At 39.1% G+C, this 20,879-nt stretch overlaps 1 protein-coding gene across 1 annotated transcript in view; it reads right to left on the bottom strand.

The window, feature by feature from the left end:
- The window catches only part of LOC133589430 (vimentin-like), a 31,224-nt gene extending 16,812 nt beyond the window's left edge, over positions 1-14,412 (bottom strand). Inside the window, exon 1 of the mRNA XM_061941907.2 lies at positions 13,864-14,412. Within this exon, the coding sequence (XP_061797891.1) occupies positions 13,864-14,402 (539 nt within the window). The 5' untranslated portion in view covers positions 14,403-14,412. The remainder of the gene's footprint in view (positions 1-13,863) is intronic.
- Positions 14,413-20,879: the final 6,467 nt, after the last annotated feature.

The raw sequence follows: 20,879 nt of genomic DNA, 5'->3' as shown, positions 1-20,879 counted from the left end.
TAGCTAAATAAATAAATGTATATATATATAAAAAAATGGGTATTTCTGTCTGTCATTCCGTCGTACATTTTTTTTTCCTTTTACGGAAGGTTTTTTGTAGAGAATAAATGATGGAAAAAAACACTTAATTGAACGGTTTAAAAGAGGAGAAAACAAGAAAAAATTTAAAATAAAATTTTGAAACATAGTTTATCTTCAATTTCGACTCTTTATAATTCAAAATTCGACCGACAAAAAGAAGAGAAAAACTAGCTTATTTGAATCTTTTTGAAAAAATTTAAAAAAGAATTTATGGAACATCATTAGTAATTTTTCCTGATTAAGATACATTTTAGAATTTTGATGACATGTTTTAAATTGGTTAAAATCCAATCTGCACTTTGTTAGAGTATTTAACAAATTGGACCAAGCTATATTTCTAACAAAGACAAATCAGTATTTCTTCTAGATTTTCCAGAACAAAAATTTTAAAAGAAATTCAAAATACTTTGAAATAAGATTTAAATTTGATTCTACAGATTTGCCAGAATATTTTTTTTGAATTTTAATCATAGCAAGTTTGAAGAAATATTTCACAAATATTCTTCGTCGAAAAAACAGAAGCTAAAATATTTATTATTCTTTACAATAAAAAATAAATACATTTACCTGAACATTGATTTAAATTGTCAGGAAAGAAGAGGAAGAAATTTAAAAGGTATATTTGTTTAAAAATCCTAAAATCATTTTTAAGGTTGTATTTTTTCTCTAAAATTGTGTTTCTAAAAGTAATAAGAAGCAAAGTAAAAAATAAATGAATTTATTTAAACAAGTGAAGACCCATCCATCCATCCATTTTCTACCGCTTATTCCAAGTGAAGACCAAGTCTTTAAAATATTTTCTTGGATTTTCAAATTCTTTTTGAGTTTTGTCTCTTTTAGAATTAAAAATGTCGAGCAAAGCGAGACCAGCTTGCTAGTAAATAAATACAATTTAAAAAATAGAGGCAGCTCACTGGTAAGTGCTGCTCTTTGAGCTATTTTTAGAACAGGCCAGCGGGCGACTGATCTGGTCCTTACGGGCTACCTGGTGACCGCGGGCACCGCGTTGGTGACCCCTGCCCTAGTATATACAATAATATAAACCAAGTCATTGTATTTCATTTAGGATTATTTCATATCTTCATTTAAATAAAAATATATTTTTATCTTTTTTAGATACAGTCAATAAATAATGTGAACATGTATCATAACATGGAAATCTAAGAGAACGTGTTGTGGATGATTGTGGACTGGGAATTGTTTTAATTTTATTTTTTACACATTTAAAAAAAAAAAAAAAAAGTTTTTCCGACGTATTACATTTTAGACGATTTCTCTTAGTTGTTATTTCACCGGCTGTAGAAAAGAGCCGCTCACAGGGCACAGAGGAGGCGTCAGTGCGACACAGTTGGCGTATCGGTCACGTGACCAAAACAGCTCATGATCGGTCACGTGACTTTCTAAAAGCGGTACGCGCACCGACACAGGGTTTTGCTCTATGAGCTCGACGCATGCGCCGATGCATCGGTGTTGCCGGACCCATCACTAATGTATATATATTTCCGAATTGGTTTAACTGCCACCCGCCTGAATCTATTTAAAGTCTAATTTTTTTTTATTTCAACCGCCCGACCCGACCCGCGGATAAAATCTAATTTTTTTTTATTTCAACCGCCCGACCCGCGGATAATCCGCGGACTCCGCGGTTGTGTCCGCAAACCGCGCATCTCTAATATACACACAGGGTCCATTGCCAGGGTTCATGTGGTCAACATATATCAAATAAAAACTAAATAAGATAAGGCTCAGAATGGTTTCTTAACAAAACCTTTCTACATATAAAGTGCTTTTTTTGATTGACTGATTGAGACTTTTATTAGTAGGTTGCACAGTACAGTACATATTCCGTACAATTGACCACTAAATGGTAACACCCCGATAAGTTTTTACACTTGTTTAAGTCGGGGTCCACGTTAATCAACATTAAACTGCCTCAAGTTGTTGCTCAGATTAAATAAAATGACAAAACTTTTCTTCTACATATAAAAAGTGCAACATTAAACAGTTTCAAGTCACTAACTTTTCTTCCCCCCAGCCTGGCTAACTTGGCAGTAAGAGGATATATGGGCTCATTGTTCTTGAATGGGTTAAATGGGTTGTACTTGTATAGCGCTTTTCTACCTTCAAGGTACTCAAAGCGCTTCCACCATAGAAGTGGCTCAAAATATAGTTTTAAATGCAATATGGTCTTAAATCTGCTGCTATAAAAACATTTGTTATTGCTTTAGCCCTGCCTGACTCGCCGAGGAGAGGCTGCTTGAATGCGGTGTTTGCACGACGCTCGTCTTTATCTAAGTTGAAGCGATGTTCACTTGGGGGTGGTGACGCTTCAAATGGGTTAGCATGTTTGACGTGTTGTCAGAAGCAGCTGCTGAACAATGTCGGAAAACCTCCGTCCTCCATTGTTGTTTCACACCGCGAGCCGAAGTGTTCCCAAACGAGAGATCTTAACGAGGCAAAAGGGTCTTCCAGCTCTGGCTTTTACATGTTGTCCTAGCCTGGTTGCTGCTAGCATGGCGTGTGTTGTGCCTCGGTGTGCATTGTTTACACAACGTGCAGTACGCTACTTAATATGTCCGTGTGGAAACTTGTTCGGTACACCTCCGAACCGAAACGGTTCAATACAAATACACATACCGTTACACCCCTACTGGAAACTCATCTGCATACTTGCCCTCCCCATTTTCCCGGGAGACTCCCGAATTTCAGTGCCCCTCCCGAAAATCTCCCGATTTCCACCCGGACAACAGTATTGGGGCCGTGCCTTAAAGGCACTGCCTTTAGCGTCCTCTACAACCTGAAACCTTCACCCCTTAACAGCCGCATGCTGTCCAGGCGTCCGCTTTTCCTCCATTTAACAGCGTACCGGCCCCGCCACATAATAATGCAGCGTTGGAAGGGTTTAACAATGGTCTTTAATCGAAGATGTCAAGAAATGCTGACACGTGGTATGATCTTTTAACTGGTACAATGAAAACGCAAGGCATACTTGGTCAACAGCCATACAGGACACACTGAGGGTGGCCGTATAACATACTTGCCAACCTTGAGACCTCCGATTTCGGGAGGTGGGGGGAGGGGGTGGGCGTGGTCGGGGTATACGGGGGCGTGGTCGGGGGCGTTGCTAAAAGGGGAGTATATTTACAGCTAGAATTCACCAAGTCAAGTATTTCATATATATATATATATATATATATATATATATATATATATATATTTATTTATTTTATTATATATATATATATATATATATATATATAAATAAATACTTGAATTTCAGTGTTCATTTATTTACACATATACACACACATAACACTAGATGGCAGTATTGTCCTGTTTAAGAGTGTCACAACATTGCTGTTTACGGCAGACGAACTGCTTTACGGTATACAAAAACGTGACTGCTGTTGTTGTGTGTTGTTACCGCGGTGGGAGGACGTTAATGAAACTGCCTAACAATAAACCCACATAAGAAACCAAGAACTCGCCCTCCATCATTCTACAGTTATAACGTGATTGGGCAGGTATGCTGGTTATATTGTGGGTTAGCGGACTCAGGTCCGCCTGAATTTCGGGAGATTTTCGGGAGAAAATTTGTTCCGGGAGGTTTTCGGGAGAGGCGCTGAATTTCGGGAGTCTCCCGGAAAATCCGGGAGGGTTGGCAAGTATGCCGTATAAACAACTTTAACACTGTTACAAATATGCGCCACACTGTGAACCCACACCAGACAAGAATGACAAACAAATTTCGGGAGAACATCCGCACCGTAACACAACATAAACACAACAGAACAAATACCCAGAAACCCTTGCAGCACTAACTCTTCCGGCACGCTACAATAACATTTAGGGCTTTTGGAGCTGAGTGCACAACTGCACACACAACAAGAAGGAGACAAAGCCGAAGAATGAAGAAGAGTAAGAAGAAGAAATACGCTTGCAAGTTCCAAAATGATTGGAAAAAACGATTTCATTTCATCCAGAAAAGTTCGAAGGGGAAGGGGTATGCTGCCTGCACCACAACCCCACCGCCCCCATCTCCCGAATTCGGAGGTCTCAAGGTTGGCAAGTATGCTCATCTGTCATTTGGTCATGGAGTATTAATTGAAAATGTCCCCAAAAAATGCCATATCTGCATAATGGGTCAAATAACGCATCAAAATGTCCACATATTCCCAACCAATTGATTAGAAATGTTAAAAATGTCTCATTCAATCACTGTGAAGTTTATTTGATCCTACCTTATTATTAGAGATGTCTGATAATGGCTTTTTTGCTGATATCCGATATCTGAGGGCCACTTTTAACAATATATGAATATACATGTATATACGTATATATTTTTTACAAAAAAATATTTACATTTTACTTTAAAAACTGGCAGCTCAGTCACCAGAATTTTACAGTAAGAGCAGTGGTTTTTTTACAGCATATAAAAAGATGGAATAAATGGAAAAACAATATCACTGTTTTTAACGGTAAAATTCAAGCAACAGAGCTGCCAGTTTGTTTGTTTTTTTACTGTAAAATCTTGTTTTAATTTTTTTAATGTTTTACTTTCTTACTGTATATGGAAAAAAATAGTACCAAAGTTGATTTTATGGTAAAAAAAAAACCTCAAGTCAGCGGAATTCAACCGTAAAATCTATTGTCAAATGTACAATTAGATTGATGATTTGTTTTGAAATGATTAGTCAAGCAGATATTTAAGTACAGTATTTCTTTATTTTAACAACAAATATTTTTGGAATACATGATAATATAATAATTTGATTTTGATAATATTGAATTTTAAAAGATATGCAATTGCATGCAGTACATGATTTTAATGTCAAAAGGGAAATAACAAATATATTTAGGAAGAAAGGATTTAGCATTTTATTAACGCATATTATTTCCAGGCTTTAGTGGGCCACATAAAATAGTGTCGGCCCAGATTTGGCCCCCGGGCCTCGAGTTTGACACCTGTGCTCTAGCATGTATGGAGATATCGGCTCATGTCACACTTGGGAGAAAACATCAAAAATTGGGCAAATTCCAAACGGCTCGTTTGGAGGAAGTCAGGAAGGAAAGATTGTTTTATAAATATCTCCGCCATGCCTCCACGGCGTGATTGCAAGTGTTCAGGATTTATTTAAATCCCAAACACACAAAAACTTGTATTTATAGGTTAAGAAAATGTGTTTTTACATATAGTAATTTTAGCTCAGGGGCCACATGGAGGAAAATCTGTGCAGATGCGGGCCAGACTATTAGAATCATGACATTAAAACTAAAAAATAAAGACAACTTCAGATTGTTTTCTTTGTCTTACTTTGGCCAAAAATAGAACAAACATACAGAAAATAATACAATTAAAATATAGAAAAAGATACCGGCAGCGGTAAAATTTAGATCCATGAAGGAAAGAAGAAAGTGAATGAATGTTTATAACTGAATACATTTACATATGCATAAAAATGTGTTTTATTTTGTATTATTTTTAATTTGATGAATTAAGTAATGTTTATGACAATTGTTTCCAAAACACAATATAGAATGTGAGATATAACAGGATAATGCATACATTTATCATTTGTTTTCAAAACACTTCCAAAAATGTGGGACCCCAAAAATGTTCTGTGGGACCCCATTTTTATGACTTGATGGGGTCCCTGGGACCCCATTTTTTAAAGTTCCTAGCGCCATCAAGTGCGCACTCTTTCAGTCAATTATTGTGCGAGGAATATATACCGTATTTTTCGGACTATAAGTCGCAGTTTTTTTCATAGTTTGGCCGGGGGTGCGACTTATACCGTATTTTCCGCACTATTAGCCGCACCTAAAAACCACAAATTTACTCAAAAGCTGACAGTGCGGCTTATAACCCGGTGCGCTTTATATATGGATTAATATTAAGATTCATTTTCATAAAGTTTCGGTCTCGCAACTACGGTAAACAGCCGCCATCTTTTTTCCCCGTAGAAGAGGAAGTGCTTCTTCTTCTAGGCAAGCAACCGCCAAGGTAAGCACCCGCCCCCATAGAACAGGAAGCGCTTCTTCTTCTACTGTAAGCTACCACCCGCCCGCGTAGAAGAAGAAGGAGCGCGCGGATATTACGTTTCATTTCCTTTGTGTGTTTACATCTGTAAAGACCACAAAATGGCTCCTACTAAGCGACAGGTTTCCGGTTCATGAAAAGACGCAATCTCTCCATCCGCACACGGACTACTATTTCACAGCAACTGCCTAAAGACTTTCAAGAAAAGCTGGCTACTTTCCGTGCATATTGTAAAAACAAGATAGCTGAAAAAAAGATCCGGCCAGAGAACATTATCAACATGGACGAGGTTCCACTGACTTTTGATATTCCTGTGAACCGCACTGTGGATACAACGGGAGCACGTACGGTGAATATTCGCACCACAGGGAATGAGAAGTCATCCTTCACTGTGGTTCTAGCTTGCCATGCTAATGGCCAGAAACTTCCACCCATGGTGATATTCAAAAGGAAGACCTTGCCAAAAGAGACCTTTCCAGCCGGCGTCATCATAAAAGCTAACTCGAAGGGATGGATGGATGAAGAAAAGATGAGCGAGTGGTTAAGGGAAGTTTACGCGAAGAGGCCGGGTGGCTTTTTTCACGCAGCTCCGTCCATGTTGATATACGACTCCATGCGCGCCCACATCACGCTGGTTTTTAATATATTATTAAAGTTTGACTGACCTATCTGACTGTTTTTTTGACATTCCTTTAGCGCAGTTAGATGCGGCTTACAACACGGGGCGGCTTATAGGTGGACAAAGTTTTGAAATATGCCGTTCATTGAAGGCGCGGCTTATAACCCAGGGCGCCTTATGGTGCGGAAAATACGGTACTCAGGAGTGACTTATGTGTGAAATGATTAACACATTATAATATTATTGATCTCATTCACGTAAGAGACTAGACGTATAAGATTTCATGGGATTTAGCGATTAGGAGTGACAGATTGTTTGGTAAACGTATAGCATGTTCTATATGTTATAGTTATTTGAATGACTCTTACCATAATATGTTACGTTAACATACCAGCTGCTTATTTATGCCTCATATAACGTACACTTATTCAGCCTGTTGTTCACTATTCTTCATTTATTTTAAATTGCCTTTCTAATGTCTATTCTTGCTGTTGGCTTTTATCAAATACGTTTCCCCAAAAAATGCGACTTATACTCCAGTGCGACTTATATATGTTTTTTTCCTTCTTTATTATGCATTTTCGGCCGGTGCGACTTATACTCCGAAAAATACAGTCTCATATATATATATATATATATATATATATATATATATATATATATATATATATATATATATATAGATATATATATATCTATATATATATATATATATATATATATATATATATATATATATATATATATATATATATATATATATATCTCTATATATATATATAGATATATATATATATAGATATAGATATATATATATATAGATATATATATATATATATATATATATATATATATACATACAGGTAAAAGCCAGTAAATTAGAATATTTTGAAAAACTTGATTTATTTCAGTAATTGCATTCAAAAGGTGTAACTTGTACATTATATTTATTCATTGCACACAGACTGATGCATTCAAATGTTTATTTCATTTAATTTTGATGATTTGAAGTGGCAACAAATGAAAATCCAAAATTCCGTGTGTCACAAAATTAGAATATTACTTAAGGCTAATACAAAAAAGGGATTTTTAGAAATGTTGGCCAACTGAAAAGTATGAAAATGAAAAATATGAGCATGTACAATACTCAATACTTGGTTGGAGCTCCTTTTGCCTCAATTACTGCGTTAATGCGGCGTGGCATGGAGTCGATGAGTTTCTGGCACTGCTCAGGTGTTATGAGAGCCCAGGTTGCTCTGATAGTGGCCTTCAACTCTTCTGCGTTTTTGGGTCTGGCATTCTGCATCTTCCTTTTCACAATACCCCACAGATTTTCTATGGGGCTAAGGTCAGGGGAGTTGGCGGGCCAATTTAGAACAGAAATACCATGGTCCGTAAACCAGGCACGGGTAGATTTTGCGCTGTGTGCAGGCGCCAAGTCCTGTTGGAACTTGAAATCTCCATCTCCATAGAGCAGGTCAGCAGCAGGAAGCATGAAGTGCCAAACCATCACCCAACCATGCAAATTTTGCATTTCCTTTGGAAATCGAGGTCCCAGAATCTGGAGGAAGACAGGAGAGGCACAGGATCCACGTTGCCTGAAGTCTAGTGTAAAGTTTCCACCATCAGTGATGGTTTGGGGTGCCATGTCATCTGCTGGTGTCGGTCCACTCTGTTTCCTGAGATCCAGGGTCAACGCAGCCGTCTACCAGCAAGTTTTAGAGCACTTCATGCTTCCTGCTGCTGACCTGCTCTATGGAGATGGAGATTTCAAGTTCCAACAGGACTTGGCGCCTGCACACAGCGCAAAATCTACCCGTGCCTGGTTTAAGGACCATGGTACTTCTGTTCTAAATTGGCCCGCCAACTCCCCTGACCTTAGCCCCATAGAAAATCTGTGGGGTATTGTGAAAAGGAAGATGCAGAATGCCAGACCCAAAAACGCAGAAGAGTTGAAGGCCACTATCAGAGCAACCTGGGCTCTCATAACACCTGAGCAGTGCCAGAAACTCATCGACTCCATGCCACGCCGCATTAACGCAGTAATTGAGGCAAAAGGAGCTCCAACCAAGTATTGAGTATTGTACATGCTCATATTTTTCATTTTCATACTTTTCAGTTGGCCAACATTTCTAAAAATCCCTTTTTTGTATTAGCCTTAAGTAATATTCTAATTTTGTGACACACGGAATTTTGGATTTTCATTTGTTGCCACTTCAAATCATCAAAATTAAATGAAATAAACATTTGAATGCATCAGTCTGTGTGCAATGAATAAATATAATGTACAAGTTACACCTTTTGAATGCAATTACTGAAATAAATCAAGTTTTTCCAAAATATTCTAATTTACTGGCTTTTACCTGTATGTATGTATGTATGTATGTATGTATGTATGTATGTATGTATGTATATATATATATATATATATATATATATATACATATATGTATATATGTATATATGTATGAAATACTTGACTTGGTGACTTCTAGCTGTCAGTATACTCCTCCCCTCTTAACCACGCCCCCAACCACGCTCCGCCCCACCCCCGACCACGCCCCCACCCCCCACCTCCCGAAATCGGAGGTCTCAAGGTTGGCAAGTATGCCGTAAGTCTTCAACTATACTAAGTCTTTCCATGCTTGGAATCTGTGCTTTTGCATGATATACTAGTTACTATGCTAATCTAGTTACTATGGTAATCCAAGTCACAACAGCTCAGACGAGGCACCAAGCAGTGTGGGCGGGGAGCGTTTCCACAGAGTGTTTCCAGAGCCTGAAATGTGGGTGTCAGGGACAGACGCAGAGGGAGATTTTTACAACAAAGTTCTAAATCTTAGTGATACACTGTAAAAAGAAATCCTATTTTTATGGTTAATTTACTCTAAATTTGTACTGTAATTTTTCTAATTTTTTTTAAATAGTTTATAAAACTGTAGAATTGAAGACATTATCTGTAAATAAACAATCCGCCTGTTATTTTGAGTAATATGCCAGTAATGACAAACTATGTATATTTCTATTTTTTTTACAGAAAAATACCAAATTAATTATACATAACACTTTCTGTTTTCTTAAATGACAGTAATTTACTCTAAATTTGTACTGTAATTTTTCTTTATTTTTTTTAAATAGTTTATAAAACTGTAGAATTGAAGACATTATCTGTAAATAAACAATCCGCCTGTTATTTTGAGTAATATGCCAGTAATGACAAACCATGTATATTTCTTTTTTTTTTTTTTTACAGAAAAATACCAAATTAATTATACATAACACTTTCTGTTTTCTTAAATGACAGTAATTATTTTTCATTAAATATGTAGCTTGTTATATAAAAGTCTATGTCCATACTAACAATCTAAGTGGTATTTTTCTGCAGAACTGTTTGCATCGTCACTTTATTAAAGGTAGTTGATCTTAATAATTTAGTAAAAATCTAAAATTATGATATTTTTCTGCAAAATGTTTCATGAAAATTTCTGTAAATATGTTTTTGATCATTATTTGGTTTACAATGTTCTACTATAATTTTATGGTTTTCGTTTGGCAGCCATAGCTGCCAGTAGATAAAAATGTACAGAATTTTTTTTTTTACAGTGTATATCACAAATCAGATTGTAGATGTTTTTTTTACCCTTCATGTTCATATTTCGCTGTGTTTGTTGCATTTGGCTTGATTGTAAAATATGTGGATGGAGAGGGGGTGTGATGTTCATATGTTGTCAATATTCAGTGTTTTATCCATCATACTTGCCAACCTTGAGACCTCCGATTTCGGGAGGTGGGGGCGTGGTCGGGGGGTGGGGCGTGGCTAAGAGGGGAGGAGTACATAGACAGCTAGAATTCACCAAGTCAAGTATTTCATACATATATATTTTTTATATATAGATATCTACATCCTGAAAATATGCAAACAAACTGTGTTTAGATAATTAGGGCCCGCATGGCCCATTGAATAAGGACTCCCTTTGGGAGTCCTTATACAATGGGACATAAGGACCTATTGAATTTCTAAGGTTTTATTCTTTCTTTATTATTATTATTCTTCCGCCGCCTCTTTGAGCACTCATTTGACCCACTTAACATGCTTCAAAACTCACCATATTTTACCCACCCATCAGGACCTGCGAAAATTGTCTTTTAATAAAAATAAAAAAAAAACCAAAACTCAAAATTGCGCTCTAGCGCCCCCTAGGAAAAAAAAAAAACTAGACTGCCTGTAACTCCCACTAGGAATATCGGAGAAACATGAAACAAAAACCTCTATGTAGGTCTGACTTAGACCTAGTTTTCATAATTGTATATCATTGGGCAGAAATCAACAGGAAGTTGGCAATTCCCCCTTCAAGACAAAAAAGTACTAAAAACAGTCACTTTTGCCTCTTTGAGCTGTAATTTGACCCCTTTAACACGCTTCAAAACTCACCAAACTGAACACACACATCAGGACTGGCAAAAATTGTGATCTAATAAAAAAACCTAACCCCAAATTTAAAAATTGCGCTCTAGAGCAATTTTTGAATAAAACGGAGAAAAAACTGCTCCTCGGGAGAAATAAATGACAACTGCCTGTAACTCCCACTGGGAAGGTCGGAGAGACATGAAACAAAATCCTCTCCGTAGGTCTCACTTAGACCTACATTTCATAAATTGACAACCCCCAGCAAAAATCTACAAGAAGCTTGCTATTCCCCCTTCAACACAACATCTTTGTAAAAACCGGTCACCTTTCTTCAAACATTATCTCCTCTGAGCGTGTTTGTTGTTTCGGCTTCAAACTAACACAGGAGAGAGATTGAACCCTTTTGATTAAAAGTTATCGAAAGAGTTTTAATACCAGCTCCGGTTTTGATTTTATGACCCTTCAAAGAGCCGCTGCGCTGATGCTGCTGTTTTTTCAAGAAGGCTGCTTAAAAGCAGGAAGCACCAGCGTGCCCACACAATGCAGACAAGGTAGGTACACTAGACAAAAGTCTTGGGACAATTCGGACTAAAAGTAGACAAAAGTATTGGGACACTTATGACGAAAACTGAACAAAAGTATTGGGACACTTAGGACTAGCACCTGCCAAATATGCGGACCCGACCAATGCTGCGTGCAGCTTTAATTGATACTTCAAACTTGCATAAATAAATATTAAGGAATGTAACATAACTTGGCTTCTGAGAGTTTCAAAATGTAATGAATAAAATGCTAAAGTTGTTGATAAACAAGCAATTATTTTAATAATTAAATATGGTCATTTTAAATGAATTATTATGATAATTTAAAATCGATTATTTCAAATATGTTTATTTTAATGTATAATTCTATGGCTGGATGTAATAAGGAGTCAGAAAAAATACAATTAATTTTGATGTTTTTTGCAAAATATAGTAAAAATGTATTCAGTTTTTTTTTTTTTATTAATATATTTATTTTTAGGTAAAATAAACATAATAATACAATTTATCTCTAGTCTGGATGATTTAGTTCTTGTCACCCTGTTGTCCTCCCGTCATGAAAAAAGGCTGTCCTCACTCAGGTTCGCATGGAGCTGGAGGGGGCGTGGCTTCCAGCTCCGGCTGAAAATCGGGAGATTTTCGGGAGAATACTTGGTTTGCGGGAGAGGCGCTGAATTTCGGGAGTCTCCCGGAAAATTCGGGAGGGTTGGCAAGTATGCCTTCATAGTTAATATTGTAAATCCTATCCATCCATCCATTTTTTTCCGCTTATTCCCTTTGGGGTCTCGGGGGGCGCTGGAGCCTATCTCAGCTACAATCGGGCGGAAGGCGGGGTACACCCTGGACAAGTCGCCACCTCATCACAGGGCCAACACAGATAGACAGACAACATTCACACACTAGGGCCAATTTAGTGTTGCCAATCAACTTATCCCCAGGTGCATGTCTTTGGAGGTGGGAGGAAGCCGGAGTACCCGGAGGGAACCCACGCAGTCACGGGGAGGACATGCAAACTCCACACAGAAAGATCCCGAGCCCGGGATTGAACCCAAGACTACTCAGGACCAGGCCCAGCCATAACCAATCTGGCGCCCTAGGCAAGATTTTAGGTGGCGCCCCCCCACATCGGCAGTGAAGTGTATATACTCACAAGAAACCGAATAGCTTTGTCTTTGACCTTTTTTTTTTTACTTACAACTATACCTAATATATAAAGGGGTGGAAACGTGACTATTACCTGCAGGGCAAACATTAGCTAACCAGAAGGCAATAACAATGTAAACAAAAAACACCTGCTTAAAAGATCTAATACAAATGTCCCTGAGGAATGTAAGGTGGGAGTACTGTAATTACCTAACGTTACATTATTATTTTCCATACCAATTTAGCCCCCTCCACAATATTAACCCGACGTTAAAACAGAACTAGCTATTTATTGATTAGCAATTGCCGAATCATGTAACATTAGCTTAATGCTAAAAAGCCAGGTTACTATCACATTCTGTAACAGACAAATAATTTCATGTAGGCTAACGTTACCTACCTGCTAACTCTGTCTTTTCTCGTTTCTACTCCTCTTCTTTTCTCTTTTTTCTTCCCTGGGCACCTGACAGTTTTGGCCGTTTTGACATCTTGTGTTGATTTTTTGATGTGGTGACGTCCAAAAAGAGTTATGATACGGGAAGGGAGGGGGCGCACCGTGCGGGGGGCGTAATGTTGTAACAAATAATTTTTCTATTAAATAGGCTTTATTTTGCATTTTAATTAACGTGGGATTATTTTTTTGTATTTAGAAATAATAATACCAACTTTTTTTTTTTTTCTCCAACATTTGTGGCACTGGTGTGGCGCCCCCTGATGGACGGCGCCCTTAGCATTTGCCTATACGGCCTATGCCACGGGCCGGCCCTGCTCAGGACCTTCTTACATTTTATATTCATGTACATTCTGGGTGTCTCATTCAGTAAAAAAATTCAAATTCCATTCCGTTTAAGGCGATCTGTCATTAAGTTTTTAAGCATTCAATCAGACATTATTGTGAGGTTTTGTATTAGTGTTCCTAAAAATAGATATACTGGCCCCCGGACACACTTTCTTATCTAAATTTGTCCCCCGAGTGAAAAGAATTGCCCAGGCCTGATTAAACGAAGTAACGGGCGGTGTCCACGCCTACTTGTCCCGGTGTCGGTCGATGTCGTCGGCCAGGTTGTCGCGGTGCACCTCCACCCGGGCCTTGTCGTTGGTCAGCAGGTCCACTTGGCGGCGCAGCTCCCGCAGCTCGTCCTCGTACAAGTCGCCCACTCGGGACGTGCCTTTGCCGCGGAGCTGCTCCAGCTCGGCCAGCAGGATCTTGTTCTGCTGCTCCAGGAAGCGAACCTTCTCGATGTAGCTGGCGAAGCGGTCGTTGAGCGACTGCATCTGCGCCTTCTCGCTGGTGCGGTTGGCCATGAACTCGCTGTTGATGGCGTCGGACAGCGTGAAGTCCAAGTGGTCCGAGGCCAGCCGGGGCATGGCCGCGCTGCTCCGGAGCCGCTGCGTCTTGGCCGCGTAGATGGTGCTGGCGGGCGCCGACGACAGCCCGTAGGACACCCGGGTGGTGCGCACGGGACTGGAGTACTGGCGGCCGGAGGAGCTGCTCCTGAGCGCGGCTCGCTCCCCGCCAAACATCTTCCTGTAGGAGGAATGAGGCGCTGCTGCTCTGAATGACGACATGACCAAGAGCTCTGTGGCTCTGCTGGCCTCCTCACTGCTATTTTATAGTCTCCATCCTATGCAAATTAGCCACCAAAAGAGGCCAATCAGCATGCTTGGGCCACGCCCTCAGTTACGTCATCATGTGGACCTCACTGCTGGCCTTCCACTGCGATTTTATAGTCTCCTTCGTATGCAAATTGGGCACCAAGAGGGGCCAATCAGCATGCTTGGGCCGCGCCCACATTTACGTCATCATGTGGTCCTCAGTGCAGAGGTGGGTAGTAACGCGCTACATTTACTTGAGTAACCTTTGGGATAAGTTGTACTTCTAAGAGTAGTTTTAATGCAACATACTTTTACTTTTACTTGAGTATATTTATAGAGAAGAAACGCTACTTTTACTCCGCTACTTTTATCTACATTCAGCTCGCTACTCGCTACTAATTTTGATCTGTTAATGCACGCTTTGTTTGTTTTGGTCTGTCAGACAGACCTTCATAGTGCCTGCGTTTCAACAAATACAGTCACTGGTGACGTTCACTCCGTTCCACCAATCAGATGCAGTCACTGGTGACGTTGGACCAATCAAACAGAGTCAGGCGGTCACATGACCTGACTTAAACAAGTGTAAAAACTTATTGGGGTGTTACCATTTAGTGGTCAATTGTACGGAATATGTACTGTACTGTGCAATCTACTAATAACAGTTCCAATCAATCAATCAAAAATGTGAAGGAAAAAAGACCCTTTTTTTATTTCAACCGTACTTCCCATCAAAAGCCTAAAGACTGACTGCACAGTTCCTGTCTTCACAATAAAAGTGCCGCTCCATCGCGCCTGCGCTTTCAAAATAAGAGTCTCCGAAAGCCAGCGCAAACAAGCTAGCAAGCTACGGAGTTTGTCGCCAATGTATTTCTTGTAAAGTGTATAAAAACGAATATGGAAGCTGGACAAATAAGAAGCCAAAAACCCACCACTTTCATGTGGTATTGGACAGAAAGGAAGACTTTTTTTCTCTTCCATTCAAAAATGTGGACGTTATCATCACTACTGTCTGATTCCAATCAATGCAAGTCATCAGAATCAGGTAATACACCAACTTATATTCTTGTCTTCATGAAAGAAAGGAATCTATATGTGTTAAACATGCATGTATATTCATTAAAACACCTTTAACATGTAAACAAAAACGGCAAAATAAATAAATATAAATGATATACTGTATATATCAATGTATGTATATATATATATATATATGATATGTGTGTGTATGTTACTCATTAGTTACTCAGTACTTGAGTAGTTTTTTCACAACATACTTTTTACTTTTACTCAAGTAAATATTTGGGTGACTACTCCTTACTTTTACTTGAGTAATAAATCTCTAAAGTAACAGTACTCTTACTTGAGTACAAATTCTGGCTACTCTACCCACCTCTGGTTATGTTTTGTTGTAGTGTCCAACTCAAGACCCGCGGGCCAAATCTGACCCTCCACGTCATAATATGTGTCAATAAAATACATTATATTTTTTTTCTCTACTTTCTTATTTTCTTACTACGGAGCCCCTAAAGCAGGGGTGCCCAAACCTTTTGACTCAGGGGCCGCATTGGGTTAAAAAAAATTTGGCCGGGGGCCAGGCTGTATATATCCATCCATCCATCCATTTTCTACCGCTTATTCCCTTTGGGGTCGCGGGGGGCGCTGGAGCCTATCTCAGCTACAATCGGGCGGAAGGCGGGGTACACCCTGGACAAGTCGCCACCTCATCGCAGGGCCAACACAGATAGACAGACAACATTCACACACTAGGGCCAATTTAGTGTTGCCAATCAACTTATCCTCAGGTGCATGTCTTTGGAGGTGGGAGGAAGCCGGAGTACCCGGAGGGAACCCACGCAGTCACGGGGAGAACATGCAAACTCCACACAGAAAGATCCCGAGCCCGGGATTGAATATATATATATCTATATATATATACAGCCTGACATTGACATAGATTCCATCCGTTTATCTCCCATGTAACTATGCTTTTAATTTTGTACTAGCTTGCTCAAAGAGGGGCATATTTTAGAAGTGTTGTACTAGTGATAAAGATCTTTTTAGAAGATCTGAAGGGGGAATTGTCGGAGGAAGATATTTACATATATCCGAATTTAAGTTGTACTTCTTTTATTTCATAGTCATATTTGAAAACAGCTCGTGTTTTCCATTTCTTCTCTTGCTGCTTTGTCTGCAAGCAAACTGTGTGTGTTAACCTTGAATTCTTTGGAATGTAAGAAGAAGCGATAATAAGCATTTGTTTTGGCTAGAGACAGAGGACTGCCAGGGACTTAAGGCGGGAGAGGGTGTTTTGGGGGAGAGACCATTTTTGGCGGCGCGATAGAATGTTCTATGCTGGACTGGTCTAAAAAAGTATATTTGCAAAGCTTTGAAAATATACAACAAAATACCTATTCTGTCTCTGGTGGTTTTTTCAACTCAGCTTTAAGTGTCGTAAAGAGCTTGGGAGCGACTTGTGACTTGAATTCCCTGGGAGGAACAACTGGTCCAAAACGCAACAATATATATATATATATATATATATATATATATTTATATATATATATATTTATATATATATATGTATATATATATATATATATATATATATATATCAGTGACGTGCAGTCAGGGGAGGCAGGTGAGGCGTGGCCTCATGTGCCAAAATGGAAAGAAAAAAATTGTAAAAAGAAAAAAAAAAAATTAAATTGTTATATGTATCCGGTGATTATACTATAACGTTATTTTCTATTTAACTTCACCAGTTTTAGATTATTTTTATTCAAAATCGCTGAATTTTCACATTTGCCGTTCAAATACTGAGAAGAGACTTGCGGTGAGGCAGCAGCCAGTTGTGCCTCACCATGGATTGCGCAATGACTCGGCTAACTGCTGGCCTGTTGTGCAGTGAGACCGTATTGCTATATGAATTATATTATACATTTCCATAGTTTAGTTAGCTGAGGTATATAATGTACAGTGTATATTGTCATCAACTGTATGTGTGTAAAGTATTTCTTGTGCTGAGCGATCATAAAACGGCTGCGAAGACGCACTGGCTGAGGCTCGCAGGAATCCCGCCTCATGGTGGTAGAGGGCGCTAGTGATCCCAGAGATCATTCTTGTGACTACTCGGCTGCAGAATAAGTGACAACAAGCTACAGTTAGCAGCAATCGTTTATTTTTTCCTCTTGCCTGGACGTTTAACATGGAGGATTACATATCTAAAATAAAACAGTTTTCTAAAGTGGACTTTCAATCGAAGCAGGAGGTAATAATTAAAGGAAGATCTCCATCGAGACTTTTAAAACTGAAGAAAGATAAGGAAGACTTCTATAAACAAGTTATCGATGCTTTTGTTCAGAAGGAGTGGCGCATGGACTTCATTTATAAGTAAAGGTAAGACCATAATTTTTTGGTGATGGCGTCGCGACTAGTCGCAGAGGCTCAACGCTCTCCCGCTCAGTGCTTTATGTTATTTATGTGCGTCTTTGTTATTTTACTTTTTACATCCTGTTGGGCAAACAACGTCTACACTAGGCAGGATCTCATAGAAGTCGGATCTCCCGGAGAAAGCGCCGTCACGGCCGAGTTTATCCGTGTAAACAACATCCCGGAAGAAATTGCGAGACAACCCGGATCTCCATGGTACATCATTTATTCAGGAAGTATAAATAAGGACAAATAAAGATAGAATACTATTAACCGCAACATGTAAGTGTAGAAAAAACCCAACAACATTATGATTTGTACATTTTCAGAATGTGCTTGTTCTATTTTTAAACAAAGAAAACAATCTGAAGTTGTCTTTTGTCAGAGTTTGTTGGTGACGAACCCCAAGATGCAGAGATGGCGGCAGGCATTGAGCGAGAAAACATGATTTAATTCAACACTATGGCAAAAAAACAAACAAAAGGGTACAAACAAAAGGCGCGCGCAAGGCGGAGAACAAACTTGGCTATGAACTAAAATAGCACAAAAGCTAACTGTTGACAAGAAACAAAAAAAAAAACACTTACTGTGACACGAAGGAACTATGACAAGAGCAGAGTGAACAAAAGTAGACAGAGCTACAACAACAATTATTATGACAGATAGTAGTGACAACAAGTATTAGCGACAATGACAATAATCCAGCACTGACTGGAGAGGAAGGCAGGTTTAAATAGCAGCTGGCTGATTGACACCAGGTGTGGCCAGGTGCCAATCAGCCACAGCCCTCAGGGAGACAAACAGGAAACAGAACCAAAACAAGAGCGCTGACAGGAAATACTACACACACAGAGGAAAAACTAAAACACAACCAAACTGTCAGGGGTAAGCCTGACATCTTTATTTTTAAGTTATTGTGCCGTGATTTTACCAGCCCTGCCCACAGGAAAATCACAGCTCCCCTGTCACCGTAGTGCAAAATTACTATTTTTGCAGCCAAGCGGTACGAAATATGCCACACAAGGGAGTGTGTACTATGCTGTCGCACACTTTACACAAAACACAAAGAGATAGGAAGATAAAAACTCAAAAGATTGAGTGAATTATCATATTTATTCTGTACATTATTTTGAGTAATTCATGTAAAATACATATTGTAACAGAAGGATCTTGTTAAGACACAGTCCTGTCTCGTGGATCAGGTGGGTCTATGCTCCCCTCTGGCCGCAGCAGTAACATCTCATTTGACAAATTGCATTGGTGTGCTGCGAGCGTAGCAACACATGTGAGTGTCAGGAGTTGCAAAATGACTTGTGACTAAAAATAACTCTCTCCAGTTGACTTGTTTTTAACGTTTGTGTTACCTTATCGAGCTTGGGGGGGGGGGGGGTCACCCAGCGCTGGACTGCAGGAGTGCAAACATCACTGACTACGTTTCCATGAACTAAATTACAAACCCCAAAAGCAGTGAAGTTGTCACGTTGTGTAAATGGTAAATAAAAAGAGAATACAACAAATCCTTTTCAACTTATGTTCGATTGAATAGACTGCAAAGACAAGATATGTCATGTCTGTGTAATCATGTTTTGTTTTAAGTCATGTTTTGTTTAGTTATAGGACTCTTAAGTTTCTGTCTTTTCACTCCCTTGTCTTGTTTCCATGATTACCCCATTAGTTTCACCTGTTCCACGTTTGGACTCATTGTGCACTCTTGATTGTCACCATAGCAACCATTAGTTTTCACCTGTCACGTCACGCACCTGCTTTCACTAATCATGTCCATAGTATTTAAGTTCATTCTTTTCAGTTTGTCGTTCTGACGACCTCCACATTTATGCTCTGTCCATTCTTTCCATGTCCATTCTTCATGCAACTATTTTTGTCCAAGCCAAGTAAGTTTTTGTTCCATGTTTATAGTCTTTTTGGTTTCATAGTTTGTTCTCCGCCATTGTGCGCGCTTTTCGTTTGCACTTTTTTTGGATATATTAAATAAATCATGTACCTTCATTCCCGTCTCGCCCGTGCCAACTTTCCGTTGCATCCCGGAAAAGCAAACACCCCGGACCAAGTCATGACAAGATGTTTCATGTTCACACTGAGAAACTCCTTTTTTTTTTGCAAATAATCATGAACTTAGAATTTAACGGCAGCAACACATTGCAAAAAAGGCATTTTTACCAGTGTGTTACATGGCCTTTCCTTTTAACAACACTCAGTAAAGGTTTGGGAACTGAGGAGGAAGGCCAGTCTAGTATCCGCACTCTTTTACTACGAAGCCACGCTGTTGTAACGCGTGCAGAATGTGGCTTGGCATTGTCTTGCTGAAATAAGCAGGGGCGTCCATGAAAAAGACATATGTTGTTTTTCAGCATTAATGGTGCCTTCACAGATGTGTAAGTTACCCATGCCTTGGGCACTAATTAAAGTTAAATTACCAATGACTGTCACACACACACTATGTGTGGTGAAATTCTCCTCTGCATTTGACCCATCACCCTTGATCACCCCCTGGGAGGTGAGGGGAGCAGTGAGCAGCAGCGGTGGCCGTGCCCGGGAAAGTAATACACCCCCATACCATCACAGATGCTGGCTTTTGAAAAAAAAATTACGTTTCTCAGTGTGAACATTAAAAATCTTGTCTTTGCAGTCTATTCAATTGAATATAAGTTGAAAAGGATTTGCAAATTATTGTATTCTTGTCATGTCTGTGTAATCATGTTTTGTTTTAAGTCATGTTTTGTTTAGTTATAGGACTCTTTAGTTTCTGTCTTTTCACTCCCTTGTCTTGTTTCCATGATTACCCCTTTAGTTTCACCTGTTCCACGTTTGGACTCATTGTGCACTCTTGATTGTCACCATAGCAACCCATTAGTTTTCACCTCTCACGTCACGCACCTGTTTCACGTCTTGAGTCACGCACCTGTTTTCGTTAATCATGTCTGTAGTATTTAAGTTCAGTGTTTTTCAGTTTGTCTTTCTGACGACCTCACCACATTTATGCTCTGTCCATTCTTTCCATGT

The sequence above is a fragment of the Nerophis lumbriciformis genome, linkage group LG03, assembly GCF_033978685.3.
Source record: "Nerophis lumbriciformis linkage group LG03, RoL_Nlum_v2.1, whole genome shotgun sequence".
In the NCBI taxonomy this organism is placed as follows: domain Eukaryota; kingdom Metazoa; phylum Chordata; class Actinopteri; order Syngnathiformes; family Syngnathidae; genus Nerophis; species Nerophis lumbriciformis.
Note: the sequence above shows the minus strand (reverse complement) of the source record. Positions and strands in the feature narration are given on the sequence as shown.